We start from the raw sequence: 21245 nt of genomic DNA, 5'->3' as shown, positions 1-21245 counted from the left end.
CTGCTGTATTGTGAACTATGGACTTCTAAAACAAATTTCAGTGTTTGTGTTCAGAGTGTGTTGATGCTCTGTAGCTTGTGCTACATATTACGCTTTTTGAGTGAAAAAGCGGTGTGTGTGTCGTGTGTGTGTGTGTGTGTGTGTGTGTGAATGGAGACGTGTTGCTGCGACTGAAATAAGACAACATTGAGGTGTTATTATGACGAGCAGCAGATCGTGTGTGTTGCACATTTTTGTATATTATAACGTGTATGCAATAAAAAAATAAAATAAATGCAGCCTGAGTCTATTCTGAACATGAGAAGGCAGCTCCCTCTGCTGTCGGACTCACCAGTGAACAGCAACAGCTTTACTGTCCATGAGCGTCTGTGCTGGGCTCCAGCTGAACCTCACAAACTGTAGACAACCCAACACTGGGGCCAGAAACTTCAGCAGACAGCTCTTTGTTATTAATGTTTATTTTGAGCCAAGTACAATTCTGTTGAAAAGTTCAGGGTCAGTAAGATCTGTTTTTGAAAGAAGTCTCTTATGTTCAACAAGGCTGCATTTATTTGATAAAATGCTGTCTTATTTTGAAATATTATTACAATTTAAAATAACCATTTTCTATGTGAATTTATTTTAAACTTTAATTTATTTCTGTGATGCAAAGCTGAATTTTCATAATCATTACTCCAGTCTTCAGTGTCAAATGATCCTTTAGAAATTACTCTAATATGCTGATTTGCTGCTCAAGAAAAATGTTTTGCTGCTTAGTATTTTGGGAGAAACTTTTTTTTTTTTTTTTTTTTTAGAATACTTTGGTGAATAGAACATTCAGCATTTATTTGGAAATGCTGGCAGTGCTGACGATGGGGAAGAGAGAATAAGCTTTGGGCCGAAAGGTGACCTTCCCCCCCGGTGGTAACCGCTGGGAGAGCTTCTCCTGATACTTCTCTGCAGGACCCACGGTATCCACAAACACCAGAGAGGTATTAAAGACATGCCATAACGGCTTCATAGCCAGTCCTTGCTGTCCATCATACTAGGATTGGTTTGTACCTCTTTGAGCTGCACCCCACAGTCCAGGGTGTACTGCAACAGACCAATAGCAGCATCATGTGACAGGGCATTCAGATTGTATTTTGTTCTGAAAATAATAGGACAATAGGTAAAAAAAAAATATTTTGACTCTAATTACCAGCCTTAGTGTGCAGGCAGTGAAATCATGTTCGTGTACCTCTGCAGCATGCTGGAGGAAATGCTGTTTGGCCATATATATATATATATATATATATATATATATATATATATATATATATATATATATATATATATATATATGTATATATGTATATATATATAACTAACTAACAGGGAATTCAGAGCATCAGAAAACAATGTGCTTAACCCTTAAAGTGCCTGAAATTTGCTTCATAAACTCACACGAAACTGTGTGCGACCTCAACCGGAAATACAGAATTGGAGAAGCGACCATGACCTTTGACCGACAATACTTGAAAGACAAAACGTTTTTATTACCTAATGGAAATTAAGACACAAAGTTAAAAATACAGTTAATTCCTAAAACCATGAGGCGAACGCGTTTAAATGTGTGCCCCCCCCCCCCAACTCTCTATCGCAGTGCTTTATGGGAAATGGAGTTCGGGGAACGTTTTTTTTTTCATGGACACACAAAAACGCGAATAGGGAGGTTACTAAATTATTATAAAATGTCATTGATGAAGTAGAAACGTCAAGTCTTGAGGTCACATACAACAAAACTGCAGGCATGTGCGTTTTACGCGGCTTGTTGTGTGTGGAAAATGTGGCTGAAATATATATATATATATTTCAGCCATTTTTTTTCATCTTTTTTTTTTTTTTTTTTTTTTTTTTGTAATGTTGCCTGATCTATAATATATCATAAAACTAAATGCAAAATATGACTTAACCGAAACACATAAAGAGAGGCGGTGCGCTGAAGCGCGTGGATCCTCCCTCTCCTCTCGAGAGTTTAGCAGCAGGTCGCGCGACTCGATCTTTCTGTGCTCGTGCATCAACGGAAAGTGAAGTTTCCCATCCGCGTTCAGAACAGGTAACTTACGGTTTTAACACGGTCAAATTGCTTTTTTTGCCTTGAATCATAAGGGTCATATACATGCAAAATACTTGTATTTTTTTGCAGATTATTATTAAACAAAAGAGCGCGTGGAAAACGCAGTTGTTGTTTTCTCCTGCAGGTTGCATGTTCATATTTTAATAACTGTTTGGCCTATTTTAACGTACTTCCTATAAATCTTCGTTATTTCTACTGTTGTTATTCTCTCGCAGTACTTATATCATGCAGTATCAGACTCCACTGATCTGGCTTGATGTTAGCTCGCGTGGCTAAGCGGCTAAATAAGTCTCTGAATATATTACTGGTTTTAATATCGACTCTGTCAAGTATGCATCATATGTATTTCATGTTTGTCACGTTTCCAGATACTGCATATCATAAGTGAACATGCCTTTTAGGATTTATAGCAAATATCTTTCTCGTCTCGGCCTTCTCGAAGTTCACCCGTTTTTGTCTTTTTCCAGTCGTTTGCAGGGCAAAGTCTTGGAGGGTCGTTGACCATTCATGTATTTTCTAGGGGTGGATACTGTCAGCTTTTTGCAGAGATACTGAGCTGGCAGTCGCTATCAGTGCGTGCAGGGTCACACAAGGCGTGTAATCGACCTTTGAGCCAAGTTCACTTCTAAAACGCCTCAAAGTCTCTCTTTTAAGGGTGGAAAGAACTAAAATGCTCATGTATTTGGTCTGAAGCTGAACTGAGATTATGACCTGGATAAAACGCTGTGCTTAGGCCGATCTGTTTTAGTCAGTTTCTTAGCCCTTTGTTCAGATTAACAACTGACTATCATGTGACCTGCTTTGTGTGTGATCTACTGCAAAGCCTTAAAATATATTATGAACAGATACTCTGGTTCAAACATGAAAAGTTATTTACCTTGTTTATTTTTGTTAGATTAGAATCTCAGTTTCCTCTTCACGTTTCAGAGCTGATATTTTAAAGCAAATATCATTTGGTAAATGATTTGAAGCAGGCATATTTGATGCAAAAATAATAAAAAAACTGACATTTATGCATGCTAAATTTGTTCCACATCTGTATGAGTTTGTTTCTTCTGGTGATAGATATTTTAAAGTATGTTGGTAACCCAAACGTTTCTGGTTCCCATTGACTTGCAAGTCATTGGAGACTGTTCCTCAAAACATTTTTTCACATAACATATGTTTCTGTTTCAGAAGAAAGAAACATATAGGTTTTGAACAACTTTACACACAAATTCAAACATTTTATTAATTTTTCTATGTTTTTGTCAGCTGTCCTTGTACCACAAACAAATAAATAATGTTTATTATTATTATTATTATTAATAATACATTTAAAGCAATTCAAAGTTTATCATTTGTGTAAAAAAAAAAAAAAAAAAAAATGTGGTTAAAGTAGTAGTTGCAGGACCAAAAACAACAATGATACTAATATTTTTGATGTTCTTGTATATTTGTAGTCCCCCGTGAACAGCATGTCTTCTGGAAACGCTAAGATCGGTCAGCCTGCTCCTCAGTTCAAGGCCACAGCTGTGGTGGACGGACAGTTTAAAGACGTTCAGCTCTCTGACTACAGAGGTGAGCACCAGACTCTCCACGCGTGGTGTTTTGTAGATTAGGACAAACGTATTTCTAAATGCCATTCTAACCTACTTTTACTTTCCATTGCATCATGATACTAGCCATCAAACACCACATGTCTGTTTCTAATTGAACTCCGCGAACCACTGACTGGATTACAGTTGTAACCTGTTTTTCACTTCATCTTTGTTTTCCCTCCATTTCTTCTTTAGGGAAGTATGTCGTGTTGTTCTTCTATCCACTTGATTTCACCTTTGTGTGTCCTACCGAGATCGTCGCGTTCAGTGAACGGGCCGCTGAGTTTCGTAAAATCGGCTGCGAGGTCATCGCTGCTTCCACCGACTCTCATTTCAGCCATCTGGCATGGTGAGGATCCTGCTTCTCCACATCTAAAGGGCTCTTACTGGCCACTTCAGAGCAAAATCATTATTTGATATCATTCAAATGTTGTAGTGCATCAAGTGCCTTTATTATAGATCAATAGTGCCAGAGGTCATAGATGTACATTTAGATTTCACTGTTGGTTCTTCTCTTGTTTGTGAACGTGATTCTTAGCAGGCTTTCTATGGTTTCACCCAGTTAGTGGTTATCTTCTATGTTGTCCTGAACAGCCTGGCTTTGATAAGAGCGACTATAATGTGTTAGAGAGGCACAGATAAAGGAAGAGTGTAAGTGCTTTATCAGCTCTAGAAATTGTCACCTTAAGTCGTATTGACTTTTATTTGGATAGCATTAATATTTACACTTAAAAATATTTTTTTTTAGTTTGAAAAAACAAAACAAAACAGACATTTCTAAAAATAATAATAATAATAATTTTAGGTTATTTTGAGAACCCACATGTTTCTAATAGTAATAATAATACATTTAAAAAGAGAACTTTTAAGGTTTCAAAAATCCGGACTTTTCTACGAAGATTGAAAATAAATGTAAACAAATTATTTTGATTAATTTCTTTGTTTTAAAAACCTAGAGTTTTCTACATAATAAATGATAATATAAAAATCTAAATAAATACATATATAATTTATATTAAATAGTATTGCTTTTATCATAATATATATGTGTATCACTTTAACATTCAATATCTGTATTTAGCCTCTTGATGGAAATTCGGTGAAAAAATGTAAATATGTAATAACCATGAGGTATAACCATGTTAAACTATAATCCAGTAAATTAAACTCTTTATTTATGGCTTGCTCCCGATAGGATCAACACACCCAGGAAGCAGGGTGGCCTGGGCTCCATGAACATCCCACTGTTGGCTGACCTGACTCAGTCCATCTCCCGCGATTACGGCGTCCTGAAAGAGGATGAAGGCATCGCCTACAGGTCTGTGACCATGTGCTGATGTTTGCACTGGTTCAGTTAAACTCCAACCACTTAACCACTCTTGCTTGCTATGTGTGATTGCAGCAGGAGATAATGATCAAGTGTGCTCGATAACACCCACGTGTACTGCAGTGCAGTCATGGTACAGGAACTATGAGAGCAATACTGTATGGGGTTTTATTGCACATTGGAATTTTCTATCAAATGTTCAGTCGCTGATTTTAAATGTGTGTTCCAGGTTCAGAGTTAAGCATTTTACACAGTGTTAACACAGTAGTTAAAAAAGCTTTATTCGGTAATTATATGACTTAAATGAATTATACTCTTCAAAAGTTTTAATATAGATTTCAGTGTGTTTTGTTTTTTCTTGTGATCAAAGCTGAATTTTCAGGAACATTACTTCTGTCTTAAGTGTCAAACGATCCTCCAGAAATCATTCTAATATGTTAATTTGCTTATGAAACATTATCACGGTTGAAAACCGCTTCATATTTTCGTGAAAACTATAAATGTATTTTTTTTTTGCTTTTTCTGAGATATATAGAAAGTTCAAAAGAACGGCGTTTATTCAAAATAGAAATCATTTGAAACCGGATAAAATGTCTTTTCTTTTTTTTTTTTTTTACTTTCGGTCAATTTCATACATCCTTGGTGAATAAAATAACATTTCTTTAAAAAAAGAAATCTTACTTGTATTTAACTGAGGATTTATTTTTTTAATAGTCAACTTTCAATGAATTCTTAGTGCTCAGCTTGAACTGCAGCTAAAACGTTGTTTAAATTAGTTTTTTCAACATTAAAGCAGTCATACAGTTTTGATAGTGAACAGAACAAACTGAACGTTTTCTGTGTCTTGTCCTGCTCCCACAGAGGTCTGTTTGTGATTGACGATAAAGGCATCTTGAGGCAGATCACCATCAATGATCTGCCGGTGGGCCGCTCTGTAGACGAGACGCTGAGACTGGTGCAGGCCTTCCAGCACACCGACAAATATGGAGAAGGTGAGCGAGACGGGGCTCTTTCTGAATGTCCTGTTTATCTTGAGTCGACCGCATGTTTAAACATGCTTTGTGATCTGATCACTTAACCACATTTGGAGGTAGTCAAAGACATCTGACTGCGTTGTAGAAGTATTGTAAACACAGATGCATCCTGATGCAGACAAAGAAATGTTTACCTGCATAAAACAAAATTATACTGACAAAATTAGGGTTTTAAGCCCATACTTATACTATTTATTTATTTATTTATTTATTTATTTTTTCTTTTTTTTTTATGTAGTATAATTATATTGGGATTTCTATTTCTGTTTCCTTTAACATTTTATCAAAGAATCCTGCAGGAAGGAACTGATTTCAACGTGGATAATAATAATAATGATAATAATAATAATAGATAATATATAAATAATAAATAATAGTTTCTTGAGCAGCTAATCTGCATATTAGAGTAATTTCTGAAGCATCATGTGACACTGAAGGACTGGAGAAATGATGCTGAAAATTCACAGCAATAAATTTTTTTTTTTTAATATTTTCGAATCGAAAACCGTATTTTTTTTTATTTATTGTAATTTCACAATATTACTGGGTTTGCTGAATTTAAATAATTACTCTGGGACAGTATACATTACTAAGTACAAACCCGATTCCAAAAAAGTTGGGACACTGTACAAATTGTGAGTAAAAAGGGAATGGAATAATTTACAAATCTTATAAACTTATATTTTATTCACAATAGAATATAGATAACATATCAAATGTTGAAAGTGAGACATTTTGAAATGTCATGCCAAATATTGACTCATTTTCGATTTCATGAGAGCTACACATTAAAAAAAAGTTGGGACAGGTAGCAGTAAGAGACCGGAAAAGTTAAATGTACATATAAGGAACAGCTTATTAGGTGAACTGGCAACATGATTGGGTATAAAAATATCCTCTCAGAGTGGTAGTGTCTATCAGAAGTCAAGATTGGCAGAGGATCACCAATTCCCCCAATGCTGTGGCGAAAAACAGTGGAGCAATATCAGAAAGGAGTTTCTCAGAGAAAAAATGCAAAGAGTTTGAAGTAATTATAATCTACAGTGCATAATATCATCTGTAGGGGAATTTACAGTTAAAATCCAAGGACCAGATATTTGGCAATGAAGACCAGGAGTCAGAGATTAGTTCAAATAATAATAATAATTTTACTTGAAGAAAATAGTTAGCAATTTCATCAGCAGAAGTCAGCTTCAATACTCTCGATGGAGTTCGTAGGCCGCCCCCGTACAACTCAAAATCAACCACAGTTATACCCTGACAGAGGATACTAATTGCGTCAACACATAAGTCAACAAAATTCTGATTGGTTCCCAAACCTAGATAAACTCTCCAAAGACGTATATCTGATACACTGGACACTGGCAGTTGATCGTTTGTCCTGGGACTGTCTGAGCTTCTCCCTGTACAGACAGATAATAATAACACACATACACCGAGAACTTATCTAAAATTCAAGGCTTTCTAGCACTGGCAAGTGTCTTATCATTACGGTTGGATACACACACATAATATGTGGACATTAATCTTGAGGAAAAGAAATACAAGGTAGAAGAGGATTCTTTAATATCTCATAAGCGCACATAAGGTTACACATTTCACTTTTGCCATAACTTGATTAATAGTCAAACAAGAAATCATGTAATAATGTAATTAATATCAGTATGAAGGCTATGGCAACTTGGCATCCACTCCTTCACATCCAAAGATTCAGAGAATCTTGAACAATCTCTGTGCGTAAGAGTCAAGGCTGGAAAACCATACTGGATGCCTGTGATCTTCAGGCCCTTAGACGGCACTGCATCACATACAGGAATGATACTGTAATGGAAATCACAACATGGGCTCAGGAACACTTCCAGAAAACATTGTCGGTGAACACAATCCACCGTGCCATTCGCCATTGCTGGCTAAAACTCTATAGGTCAAAAAAGAAGCCATATCTAAAAATGATCCAGAAGTTTTCTCTGGGCCAAGATTAATTTAACATGGACTGTGGCAAAGTGGAAAACTGTTCTGTGGTCAGACGAATCAAAATTTTAAGCTCTTTTTGAAAGGCTGGGATGCCATGTCATCCGGACTAAAGAGGACAAGGACAACCCAAGTTGTCATCAGCGCTCTGTTCAGAAACCTGCATCTCTGATGGTATGGGGTTGCATGAGTGCATGTGGCATGGGCAGCTTACACAACTGGAAAGGCGAGTTCAAGAACAACATATGTTCCCATCCAGACGTTGTCTTTTTCAGGGATTTTCCAACATGACAATGCCAGACCATATACTGCATCAATTATAACATCACGGCTGCGTAGATGAATGATCCGGGTACTGATATGGCCAGCCTGCAGCCCAGATCTTTCAGCCATAAAAAAACATTTGGCGCATCATAAAGAGGAAGATGTGACAAAGACATAAGACACTTGAGCAACTAGAAGCCTGTATTAGACAAGAATGGGACAACATTCCTATTCCTAAACTTGAGGAAATTGTCTCCTCAGTCCCCAGACGTTTGCAGACTGTTAAAAAAGAAGAGGGGATGCACACAGTGATAAACATGGCCTTGTCCCAACTTTTTGGAGATGTGTAGATGCCATGAGATTTATAATCAACTATCAACTTTTTTTTCCCTTAAAATGATACATTTTCTCAGTATAAACTTTTGATATGTAATCTGTGTTTTATTCTGAATAAAATATTACAATTAGAAACTTTCACATCATTGCAAAAGTATTCTCCTTTAGTCTCCACTTTTCAGAGGTTTAAAATAACAAGTCTGTCTATTCTCCATAGTTTGTCCTGCTGGATGGAAACCAGGAAGTGACACTATTGTTCCAGATGTGCAGAAGAGCAAGGAGTTCTTCTCCAAGCAGTAACAGTCCTGCCGTGTTTCCCGGATCATGCTCCCATTCAGTGGGACGCTCGAGCACTTAACCTCAGCCTGAGGGTTCTTGAGAAGCTGTCAAAGCCAACGTAACAAACTCTTTGCAGTTCAAATGCACTCATTAGACAGATTTCTTTTCTTTTCAATTGTCTGAAGAAGCTGTTGCAGTTAGCATCTCCCATGCACTGAAATATCTGTAGTTTGTTTTCAACTTTAGTTAATCTGTATTACATATTTAGTACTCTGTGAACATTTGATTCAGTTTGAATTCTCAAGTTGTTTGACATTCTGGTGATCCTCAATGTCTGTCAAATAAATGGGCTGTTATTGTGTGATGTGCAGTTCTCTTATTTTTCCAACCTATCTCTGCTGTTGTTGTGTTTCAGATTCATCACATAATATGCAGTTTATGACTTTTTGACTCTGACTATAGGTTCATCCATCCAGAAGTTTTCACAACTCCATAAGAAGCATAAAAACAGCTTTACCACTCGTGTATGTGTATACATATATATATATTACCACTCTCATTTGCAATAATATGAACTGTGCAACCCTGGTTGTAATTCCACCAGTGTAATTGTCCAGGCAAACTTAATTGATTCTAGACCAGCGTATCATTCATACACTATAATATATACAGCTTTTGTTCATATTTTAAATTAAACTCTATTTCCATATTTATATTTTCTTTTTTTTTTTCATTTAATTTAAATTATTTAGTAATATTGTTTTTTAGCATTTATATATATTTTTTAACAAACCTATTTGAATTTAGTACATTCAATTATTATAGGTTAGGTTCAGTAAGTTGTTAAACTAAAGGAAAATGTGAAATGTAGTCTGAAGTAAATAACAAAGTTTCTTTTTTTTCTCAATGATTTTAGTTTTAGTTTGGTTTTAAATAACTATAATAACACTGTAAAGGAAATTACCACAAATGCTTTTGGTAGAGCTCCAATTGAACCAGGACATGTCTTAAGATTTTACAAATCAGACCGGTAGATGTCAGTATTTCACTACATTTGGGAGAAATAGCTCAGGAGCATCTTGTTCTGATGAGCCCTTGGCTGCAGTAGGCCCAGTAGAGCAAGGGTCTATAATTGATTCCAACGCAGATTTAATGTTAATTAAACATATATTATATTCAGAACAGAGATCTCGATGATGTACTTGCGCAAACAAACGTGATTTTGTAGGTTGTGTTGCTACTGTGGGGGTGATGTAAAAGTCATCTGCTAGAGATAATCTGATGATAAAACACCCAAAATAGCGATATTCCAGCAAAGGCTACAGGAAATCAAAACGTCAAGCACTTAACACTGAATTTTAAGCACTCACTGATGTTTGATAATCTGGAGCTAGTTAAACCACAAGTGATTTTGCTGATCTTGCTTAATTGTTACCATGGTGTTATTTTCTACGTCAGATGACTGATACCAACCGAGTTAAAAGGGAACGTCCTCAATAAAAGAAAGAAAGAGGGAACGTCCTCATTAGAACGTTTTGTTCAGAGAACTTTCAAAAGTAACATTCCCATAATGTCTGTAATGACTAAATAGAATGTTCCCAGTGTTGGAATTACCTTTTTTTTTTTGTTTAGTTTCTTATAAACGTTTTTCCCAAATATACGTTAATATATTTACCATAAACTGCTTTTAAAAACCACCCCCTCACCACCAGAGATTTTTAATGTCCTTAAGTGTTAAAAAAATAGAATTGTGTTATCAAGCTAAGTTTACACTTTTGTATATATGCCGAGATAATGTTAATGTTCTGTAAATATCTTGTTTTTAATCTAATATAATGTTTTCAAACTATGTGATGACGGTTGTTGCTTATCCTGGGACATCACTTAAAGTGTGTGTGTGTATATATATACATATATACAATTGCCTACAAATAACTAGCTTTTATTTATTTGAATCAAAATGTGCTTCTTATTTGGGTAGAATTTTGTCCCGACAACAGGACAAGATGCATAGAATTAATTCCTTTGATGTGTGATATCAAATAAAGTCACCATCTGACTGTTTATGCCTAAAGTAGAATTTGCTATAGATGGGTTTACATTCTGTAGGATGAAGATAGAATTAGTTCTAATGTCGAAAGATTTCCTCACAAAATTGTTGTATTTTGTGGCTGACTAAAATTAAGAAAATTGGCAACTTGTGAAAGAATAAAAGCATGTTTCAAGACAGATCATACTAGCTTTGTGTCTTATGGCGTGAGTCTGTGGTTTTGGTACTGGACAGTTAATCAATATTTTCCAGAAATCACTGGAAAAATAGTCACTGTGGGCACTTCTCGTTTATAAGCCTAGCTCTTATTTACTGCGATCTGTTTTTCTATTTTTATGCTTGCGACGGCTCCATTTTTTGCAAAGTGCCTGGAAAATGCCCGTGTTCGTATTTTTATCTCTCTTTCGCTGAAACTGTTTTGGGAAGGTTTCTGCGCGCGGGGAAAATCCCGAGTTGCTAAATTTTCACGAGTTCACACGCGCTTCATTCATTCGAACTTCAGACTTGAAAGCGCGCGGACTTCCTGACCGGTAGCGTGGGCGGGGGTTCCCGCAAGTCTACCCTCAGTGACGTACGTGCGCCAAAACAGCCCATATATGGGCTTTGCGTCAGCAGGAACAAGAGGCCAACGTGGGCACGTCTCCAACGTCAATTTAAAGCCGTACAGAACGAGCTATTCGTTTGCTAGAAATGAACAAGGCAAACAGTGGAATAATTTTCAACGCTTTTACTTAAATATAAAAAAAAATAAACAAAACAAACAGAAATACAGGTCTGGATCAACCCAACTCACAATATCAATAACTTACTGGAATGTTTTCAAGGGCAGCACTTAAAAGCAAAACCAACATAAAGGTTTCTCCCTGTGCTTTCATTGTCCATTCTTCAGCATTTAGTACCTTGAAAACAATTATAACACTTTAGTTTTCTACAAGAAAACGTTTTAGAAATATACAACGCTCGTACTCAGTGCTGCAATATCACTTGCATCAAAACATCACAAACATGATCTGCTCTTCCAGTGTTCCCCATTTGTCAGTGTCAGTGTCCTCAAGGTCTAAAACGACTTGATCTTGGGCGTCAGCATCAGCTGGCACCCGCTGCTCACATGGGTCATGACCTTCTGCTTGAGCTGGGCCACTTGCTCCCTCAGTAGGGACGCGGTGCTGGACAGTCCAGCGTTATCCGACTTGAGAACTTTCACTTTGTCCTCCAGCCTGGAGATGCGCTCCAGCTTCCGTTTCCGGCACTTGGTGGCCGCCACCCGGTTCCTGAGCTTCTTGCGCTCCGCTTTGACGCGCTCCTGGTCCTCCATGTCGATGGGTGACATGGGAGGAGAGCCGTCGCTGCTCTGCAGGTCGGGCACGGTCTGTGGCTCCTCTTTAAGCGCGACAAGGCGCTGCGGATGATGGAGAGAGTGCTGGAAATGGTGATGAGGGTGCGTCGTGGCTTGGTGGTGGTGATGGTACTGTTGGTGGTGGTGGGGCAGGTAGCTGATGGTGGCTGTGGGGTAGTTGGATGCAGGTGTGAGGTTAGTGTTGGGATTGCAGCTGTTCAGGGTGGTGTACACAGGGGTCTCCGGTTGCAGGGAGGCGGCGAAGACAGACGACGCGGCCGAGCAGGACGACATAATGCCGCCTCCGATGGAGACGTTTGGCGGGGGCATCTGATTCATTTTGTGGAGTTCGTCCAGCGCTTTTACGAAGCCGTCCGCGAAGCCCTCCTGTTCTTCTGTGATGCCCCGACCGTACAGATACTGCCCCGGGGTGGGTGATGTGAAGACGCCGTTACCGTTCTGGATGATGAGTCTCTCAAGCTCCGTAGAGGCGAGTTTAAGCGAGCCAACGTCTCCGGTTGCCGCAGTGTAGAAGTCGCTCTCGGAGCGCAGGGACTTGAGGTTCCGGTAAGGTTCGGCGAAGCCCACGCTCATGTTCTGCTTTAGGAGCTTGTAGTCGTGCAGGGCAGCGTCTGGATGACCATAAGCAGAAAGAAACGAGTCGTCATGATAAAACGGTTGCTCCATTTTTGTTGACATGTGAATAGAAATTACGTTGGAGGCTTTTGATTTGACTGTACACTTTACTGTCCGCAAATCTTGTTCTCTCCGTAATATTACATGAGGCAAAAAAGATGTCAAAGAGTAAACAAAACTTCCAAAATAGTTTGAACAACTTTACTGTACCAAGTCGACAGGCAGTTTCCCTTGACAGCTGATGTCCAAAAAGTGCTTTTTCGCTGTTGTGTTCCCGGACAGTTATTTTCAATCAGTCGCAGCCTACACGTTGTCTCACATCTCGGTGCGCACTAAATCTCAGAAGAAAGCGCACCTCGGAGTCTTTTATACTCAACGTTCCGAGGGCGTGTCCTAGAGAATCGGAACACTCTGATTGGACAAGAGTTTGTTCCGATGTCAGAGGAGCGATGACGTTGTTGCCAGGAACCGCTGAGATTGAAAACAACGCTGGAGGCGAGAGTGCAAAGCTGAAGGGAGACTGCGCTCCTATTTTTGTTTCCACAGACAAGACGCAAAAAAACTGGCCGCAAGAGTTACATAGGCACTTTCAAGAAAAGTTTCCCATCGCCAAGTAAACAGAAACTCTGTTGTGGTCTTGAGAAAAACAACCTGAAGACGGCGTAAAGGGATCATTGGTATAAGCTTTGAAGTAGTATATACAAAAATGAAAATATATTTCATTATTTTCTTGGGAAATTTCATACGGAATATTTAAGCAGCTGTTTTACTCACAACGAAAGTGGACGTGATTTTAATGTCAAGCTCTGAATATACTCCTTTAATTTAGGTGGCACATCTAAACTGGCCATTTGAGTAAATACAGGATCGCAAAAGATGGGATTGGATCATTTTAACCCAGATGAATGTGTCAGGGCTACCACATCACCCCAGGCCTTCAGTAGGTGCCCACTAAGGTCCCATACTGTAGAGCTTCATGAGTAACATAAAATAAAGATGCCAAATTAATTCAGATAATATATAATGCTTTTCTTTTTTTTTTAGGACATATTGGCCATTTGCATTTGAGTACTTTGTCCTTCTGAGTCATATAATACGCAAAACATGAGTAAAAGTAGACCTCTCTCATAGAGCTTTAAGAGTATGATCCCACAGATAGACTCATTAAATGTCTTTAGAGAGTCTTACTTTAAAATATAAGCTTCAACTGTAGCTCTTTATTGATCAGGATTAAACTGACTCATGATTTGGCAACTGATATCCATCCCATATAAGGGCAAAACCACACAGTAGTTCCTCCTTGGTGAACGACCGGGAAACCTCTCCCATGTCGGCCTGATTCCAGAGGCAACGCCTCCGCACATGGAGAGGGGGAGGAGGGGGAGTAGACACATACAAAACATGCTGTCGAAAGAGTGTGAGGTTGAAAGTCCAGTTTTAATGTGACAACTTAATGTGAACTAAAATTCAGTACACTCCTCTTCTCTCATACTCTCTAAATATTCATACAGACATTCAGGGAAGCTAAAGCATACACTAGGTCAGGACACAAGGGTGCTTCACACCTGTGGTGTGCACAAGACACACACAACCACATACAAACTCCTTTAGCACTAAAAGAAAGCCACTACTGTCTCCTCAATATGCTAATAAGACTGAATCATCATTGACTGGGTTTAAAGCCAGGTGCAAACCCATGTTTCGTCATTCGGCAGCAGCGTGGAATCTTTCACCTATATCTTTCACCTATATCTTTCACCTATATCACAGTCCTCTCAAGAATGACACTCAACTTCCTCTGCTGCTGCATTGAATAAATATCTTAAACTATGTTAGAAAACAGGCTTTTTTCCAATGAATGGTCCACGAAAAGGGCACATAACCTTCTTCTATCATCTGCATCAGGAGGTCAGACTAAATATGGGATAACATTTTAAGTAACTAGAAGCACGGGACCTTAAGAACCACACCAGTAAGCCAATGGGTCATCGGCTGGGAGCCACCCATCACAGATGTTTCACCCCATGATAGTATCGTATAGTATAGTAATATATATCATTTTTATCTCTTGGGTATGCAACATTTACCTGTTATCAAACTTTGATGGGTTAACTATACCTTTACAACAACAAAAAATACAAACAATAAAAAAAAATCATATAATGTCAACATGGACAATGTAAAATTGTAAGGTTATTCAGAATATAAGATTATTCTGTCCACTAGCACTGCTTCTCGCGTCCTCTGAATATTTTATTTCTGAGTGACTATGATTCACTGACAATGATCTGTGTGGACTTTTAGTTGTGTCATCAGCTGAGATCAGGGTGGAGGTCATTCTTCAAATTTAGGGCCGCACGCATCCTTCAGAAGACTCAGAGCATGATGCTGTGGTCACAGGCTAAATTTTCAAGAAATGCACATACTGATAAATATTCGTATTTTACATTTATGGATGTGCTTACATGCACTGTAATGTAAATGTCCAGTTTCAATAGCTAGACATATTCTTTTTTGCATCAAAATAAATGATACAGTCAAGCAACTCATATTTTGATTCTATCGTTTAGCATAATAATGAGCAAGTCTTTTTTATTTCAAAATTAGGCCCACTATGTTTGTTCATGAATGAGCCAGTCATAGTGAAAGTGTGAGGCTAGAGAAAAAAAAACAACAAGACAAGAAAAAGATACACATCCAACCGTAACCATGTGGTAGCAAAGAGAACAGTGGCTTCCGTCTCACTTCTTTGATATCTTTAAATCAAACTGGTTACACAGGAAGTTGGCTTCCTCTCTCTTCATTCCACCACCACAAAATTCAATTCCTACTCTAGATATCATTCTTTTTAAGAATTTACCGTATCACATATCAGTCTTTTATAGATTTTAGGATATTTGCTTTACTATTGTTTTTCTTTTTTCCAACCAATTAGATTTTTTCATATGTGTTTAGACGGGCCATTGAATCACTTCATTACTGAAGGTCACAAAAAGGCTAAATCTTTTGACCTTTTAGCCACAGGACAGTGGCTGTGGGCCTTATTCCTTGATATTAATTTGCATTCCTCAGTTTGTTTTCCCATCAAACAGCTTTCGAGAACACTTGATCCCACTCGCCTGACATCAAACGGCTGTCAGTTTCATCACACCCAAGTCCAGATCAAAGTGGATTACACAGAAGAGTTCCGTTTTCTTTGAAGGCAGACCCACATGAGAAGTTGGAAACAGGCTGTAGAACAGTACTTCCCCTTTAAAAAACATATATTTCTCATTAATTTTCATCACGCTTACTGGACGTTCATGCTCACATATTCATTCACGCTTCATGTAAACAATTTCCCCGTAAGTGTCATCTTTTCCCGTTTGAAAGGATAATCTGCCATGACAGACTGTAGTTAGGGGCAGTGGAGAAGGTATGGCATGGGCTGAAGGAGAAAAAGCTGATGAAATGAGAGAGAGGGTGGCAATAGTGCACATGTGGTCATATCTGTCAAGATGGTGAACATGCTGAGTTAGGTGAGAGATGTTTCACACAGATTTTTCAACTCTCTGTTTCTAAAACATCTGCTTTTCACAGGTACTTTGAAGTCAAATAGAAAATGCAAGTTATGCTTGTGGCCATTCCCCTAATTTTCCAGTGCTTGTGGTCGTGAAAGGTCACTTCTGAGCTCTTCTGTCTTCTGTCGAGCTCCAAAAAACATAATTAAAAGTAGAGACTCATGCACTATATTCTAAGCCATATTATTGTCCTGTAACTTCAACTAACAGTGCCAAGGTCTTGTGTTCGATTCCCAGGAAATGTAGACATTCAGTGCCTTTAAGTTTCTTTGGATAAAAGCATCTGCCAAGTGCGTAAATGTATAACTACAGAAGACTTGAAATATGTGTCTGTTGCACGGACTACTTTAATGGGGCCTTCTTTTTTATCCTTTAGGAGTTTGGTAGACATGGATGTAAAATGTTGTTGTATGGCGTAATGAAAATGAAAGCAATCACAAAATTGCTTATGCGGTTACACACTTGACACATACTTCTAAAGTATCTAATCATAGTTGAGTTCGGAAACTAGGGACATTTCCAAGTTCAAAAAAGTCAGAAACATAATTGAAATCTTGTTATTTTCTATGAATTAAAAAAACAGGATAATAAATGTTTGTATGCTTTGGATTTTAAATTGTTGTTAGTTCCATGTACTGTTATTAATGAATAATTATGAATAAATATTTGTGAATCGTATCTAATTAACTTCAATACAAATCAATAAAAAATCAGTGTAAAAATAATAGTAACCACTGCAAATAGATCAGAACACTTTTGAAAAATTTGACTTTACAAACATAAACGTAAGAATGTATTATAAATAAATCTGTATTTATTATTTTTTTACAATATTCTGTACATATAAAACAGTTTTCAGTGTTATTTTCTGTTTGTAATTTTTTAATTGGATCTTTGCTTACTCTAATTAAGCTTATTATTTTTGCATTTCAGACTCATTGTGAACACGTAGTATGTGCTTTGTGTATGTGCAAGTGTAATTATTGAAAACGCAATTGTTTAGTTGATTCACTTTTTACTCATATTGGGGTGTACTTTCACCCACATGATATAGCTAAGATGTTTGTGTGGTAATTGCTGCGCTGTAACTTTCTGGAATGTTTAAAATTGTGTTGAAAACAATCCTGCCGCCCGTACAGGCCCTGCCATATAGTGCATTCAAACAGCATAACTTCAATTTAACATGGATAGTTAGTATGTGCCTAACTCGAAAGGACACCAAAAACCAGCACTGTCCTCTGTACAGTCGAGCACTTAACAAGCTTCTTGGGCAAGGTTAGTGTTAGGATCAGCACTGATCCGTGAGAGGCCTGTAGGAGTCATGAGTCAGGTAAGAGTGACTCTTTCTGTCCCCATGGGCAAGGAGAACAATGTAAAAGTCCTTCACAAACATATTATGCTTGTACGAATTGAAGAACAGCATTATATAAAGAAACGTTTGTGTTAGCTTGACTATTAGTGCTAACAGATGGATATTAGCATTTAAAACGAAAGCCTCCCGCTTTGCACCACCCAGGCCCTCATTATCCTACAGTGCTTCAGGGGTCTGTTGTGTCCGAGGCTAATTGTGCTAATGAATGCTCTAATAATCGTCACTCTGTGACTGCACGGGAACAGCCACATAGCTGCAGGTGATTCACAGAGGAGCCTCGTATCAGTCGAAGACCTTTAGCAGAAGGCACGCAGACGTCGACGGGATGAATGAGATTGGCAGGAGATTGGCACTCGAGGGCACGTGCAGACAGACAGGGTGCATATGGACGACAATGAGGAGGGGAAATATTTAGAGAGAACAAGGGAAGCCACTTGATGAAACGCCAGACGCTAATTAAATAGGGTGAAATGTTACCCAGTTCTGACACAATGTGAAATAGTCCACTTGAATATATAGGTGTAACGTTTTATAGTTTAGTTTCAAGCATTAAGATATACCCCGTTGATATTTGTCTGCATTTTTTTTTATTTAAATGCCATTGAGCGTGCTCCTGTGATCTGGTGTGCGCATAAGCTTCGACAGATTTTGAGTGTCTGCGACTTAAATTTCCTTCTTGTTTTCACTCAAAGCAGTCGAATACATTTCGAAGACTTGGAATATTGCACAGGGATCCGATGGACTACATTTGTGTGTTTTTTAGGGATTGAAAAGTTACAATCACCACTGTCTCATCATCACTGATTTTATCCGATGAAAACATCATGTGGTTTCGGAGGGAAATGATGGAGAGATCGTCAAGTCCTAAAAGCTTTTCTAATTTCCAAAAAAGGGTATTACCAAAAATAAACAAGTCAAAAGAAATATGTAAATAAAAGCAACAACTTTTGAGCTCTAAGAGCGAGCATTCTGGCACAGAGACATTTTAAGCTTATGTTTTTAGCATAAAAAGATGTCTGCAGGCATGGTATCAACTGCATGTTTCCAAAAAAAAAAAAAAAACAATGATCAGGAAATGCTGTGTTTGTTCCACCCAGTTTGATAAAGGTTCTGTTTATATATCTGCTCCTTTAAACAATATCTGCCTGAATTTACTACTTTGATTGATTTCCGCCATTTTTGTAATTTAATCATCACATTTTCTCTTATTGAAAGGTCAAAGGTCAAGCATTGTTTGTCCAACTGCTCAGGAACGATGATGGCAGGTCATCAACAGGTCATGAAAAGTGATGTAATGTTTGGATGATGTGAGATCAGTGTATCAATGTGTTTTTTTTTCTGTTTGTGTGAGTAACAACCCACACACACCCAAGCAAATCACATCACACACATGTGAGAGACTATTCATACTATTGAAAGCACAGTCACTGTTTGGTTCCCTTAATGTTCTCTTTTTGTGACGCCCCAGACGCCCCCAGGTTTAGCTGACACCAAATGTTACAATCTTAACATAGTTCTTCCTCTTTGTAATGGCATGCCTTTTGTTTTAGTTAAATAGGTGCAATAAAATGATATCAGACACTTGTAAAAGCCTTTGGATATTTGCGGACAGCATAGCTGCTAGCTGTTATTGTGAACACCTTAGTGTTGGTGTAAAAAGGACTTTCTGAGTGGCAGCCATTGCAACGGACAATGCAAAGTAAAGTGTCTTGAAATATATTCAGCTCTCTGAGGTGTTGGTGATTTCCCTCTGTGGCGGTGCGCTGTTAGTGAAGTTTCACTTGAATGCTGTTGATAACTGTAAATTGTAGTATGGACATGCATATGACTGCATGCACACTTTTGTTGGAATGTTTTATATTCTTTCCATCCCCATGCACTTAGTTAGCAAATTGGTCTTTATTTAGGGCACCGGTGTTGCATCATACAGCATTACAACTAGAGTTTTGCACTAATCCTACACCCACACAAAGAGAAAGGAAACAAAAGAGGGAAAAAAGGAAAAGAAAAGCAGAAACATGCTCTTTGAACACCCCAATTAGCCATTAGTCTAGCTTTTTTTTTTTCATGGCTCTGGAGTGCTTCCCCTTTTGAAAAATTAGCAGAAGCACTTGCATGTTCCAGCACAACCCTGACTACAAACCCAAGAACAAACCTTTAATAAACTGTTTAATGTATTAGGATGCAAAGGTTTATTATTGCATTACTTCATTTCAACAACAAAATTACATGCAAAGAAACTGTAGAATGGGAATTGCTTGCCTGAGCTGGTTTGCTGGTCTTAATTGGTCTCCCAGCCTAACTGTCAGCTGGTTTTAGTGGTCTTTTCCTTTTCTGAAACCAGCTAAGACCAATTAACCAAATGGGTAATGTCAAAATATGCACATTTTAAGCAGGAACTGGTATTGAATAAATAAATAAAGTCAGAAGTTTTTCTTCTTTCCTGATATACATCCACTATAGACAATGATTGGGGAAAAAGATAACTGTGCCCTCTGACACGTCATGTTTTATCAATTATCTTCTTTGTGTTCTGCAAGTGAAGTGCTCAGATGACCCGTTTGATTGTGTTATGGATTTCTGGGCCTGCAGACTCATCAGTCCATTATTATAAAAATGCGAAAGCCATTTCCAGAAACTAGTGTTAACTCACTTCCCTGCAGATGGGTTTCAAAGAAGTGTGATTGTGTATGTGCGAGAGTTTGATGTATAGAGAGAGAGAGAGATGTTTGGAGGAAGTGTGGTTGACCAGCCTGCACGCATTGCATTTAGGTGATGCATGTGAAAAAGGATACACACACACACACATGCATAGGCTATATATATACTGCGCAATGGAAATAATAGACAGAGCATTCAGAAATTAGATGTTGGAGAGTAAATGTGATCCACATGACCTAATGACACAGTGACATGCAAAAAATAATGCAAAATAGGGAAATGGTGTACTATGCACATTTCACATGCACATGCACAGTTCAGACAATTAGTGAAATAGTGTTATTTGTATTGTTTTTGTATAATTGTTTCATCATCCGATTCTTTGGTCATGCAGAGGTGGGTTCATTTCTGTCATTTTGAGTCTTAACAAAAAACAAATTCTGCTAATTGTTCTTGAAACTTTGTCCAATCTTCATCAAAATTGGCACAGATGACAACCATGCCAAATTTGCAAGATTCACCATTCAACCCCATACTGCCAAGTTTGTTTTCTCTACTTCTAGAAGAAATGTTTCATTCCATCTTCAAAAAAATTGGCGCAGATGATCCTCAGACCAATTCTCCCAAAACTGACCAAAAGGATTTTGGATCCTCAGCTCCGTTCTCCAATAAATCTCCAACAAAATCCATGTTACTGTGTCTATGTCTACTCGAATGAAAACATGCTCTAATATGTTACTC

At 37.9% G+C, this 21245-nt stretch overlaps 2 protein-coding genes across 3 annotated transcripts; one reads left to right on the top strand and one right to left on the bottom strand.

Moving 5' to 3' along the window:
* Positions 1-1961: 1961 nt before the first annotated feature.
* Positions 1962-9253, top strand: LOC128020764 (peroxiredoxin-1). The gene is made up of 6 exons (XM_052607411.1): positions 1962-2077; positions 3541-3658; positions 3874-4027; positions 4874-4996; positions 5867-5997; positions 8828-9253. The coding sequence occupies exons 2-6, from the start codon at positions 3556-3558 to the stop codon at positions 8908-8910; spliced, it is 594 nt and encodes a 197-aa protein (XP_052463371.1). The 5' UTR covers positions 1962-2077; positions 3541-3555; the 3' UTR covers positions 8911-9253.
* Positions 9254-11651: 2398 nt separating this feature from the next.
* LOC128020741 (transcription factor JunB-like) lies at positions 11652-13271 on the bottom strand. 2 transcript variants are annotated; one of them, XM_052607390.1, is made up of 2 exons: positions 13122-13271; positions 11652-12907 (listed from the first exon to the last, which is right to left on the bottom strand). In XM_052607390.1, exon 2 carries the CDS (start codon positions 12867-12869, stop codon positions 11997-11999), a length of 873 nt encoding a protein of 290 aa, XP_052463350.1. In that variant the 5' UTR covers positions 12870-12907; positions 13122-13271; the 3' UTR covers positions 11652-11996. The 2 variants fall into 2 exon arrangements, with proteins under 2 accessions (XP_052463350.1, XP_052463343.1); XM_052607383.1 differs by having other exon boundaries at positions 11652-13263.
* Between the last annotated feature and the right edge of the window lie 7974 nt (positions 13272-21245).

This window comes from Carassius gibelio, chromosome A1 (genome assembly GCF_023724105.1).
Source record: "Carassius gibelio isolate Cgi1373 ecotype wild population from Czech Republic chromosome A1, carGib1.2-hapl.c, whole genome shotgun sequence".
NCBI classification, from domain to species: Eukaryota; Metazoa; Chordata; class Actinopteri; order Cypriniformes; family Cyprinidae; genus Carassius; species Carassius gibelio.
The sequence above is the reverse complement of the archived record's forward strand: the minus strand, read 5'-3'. Positions and strand labels throughout refer to the sequence as shown.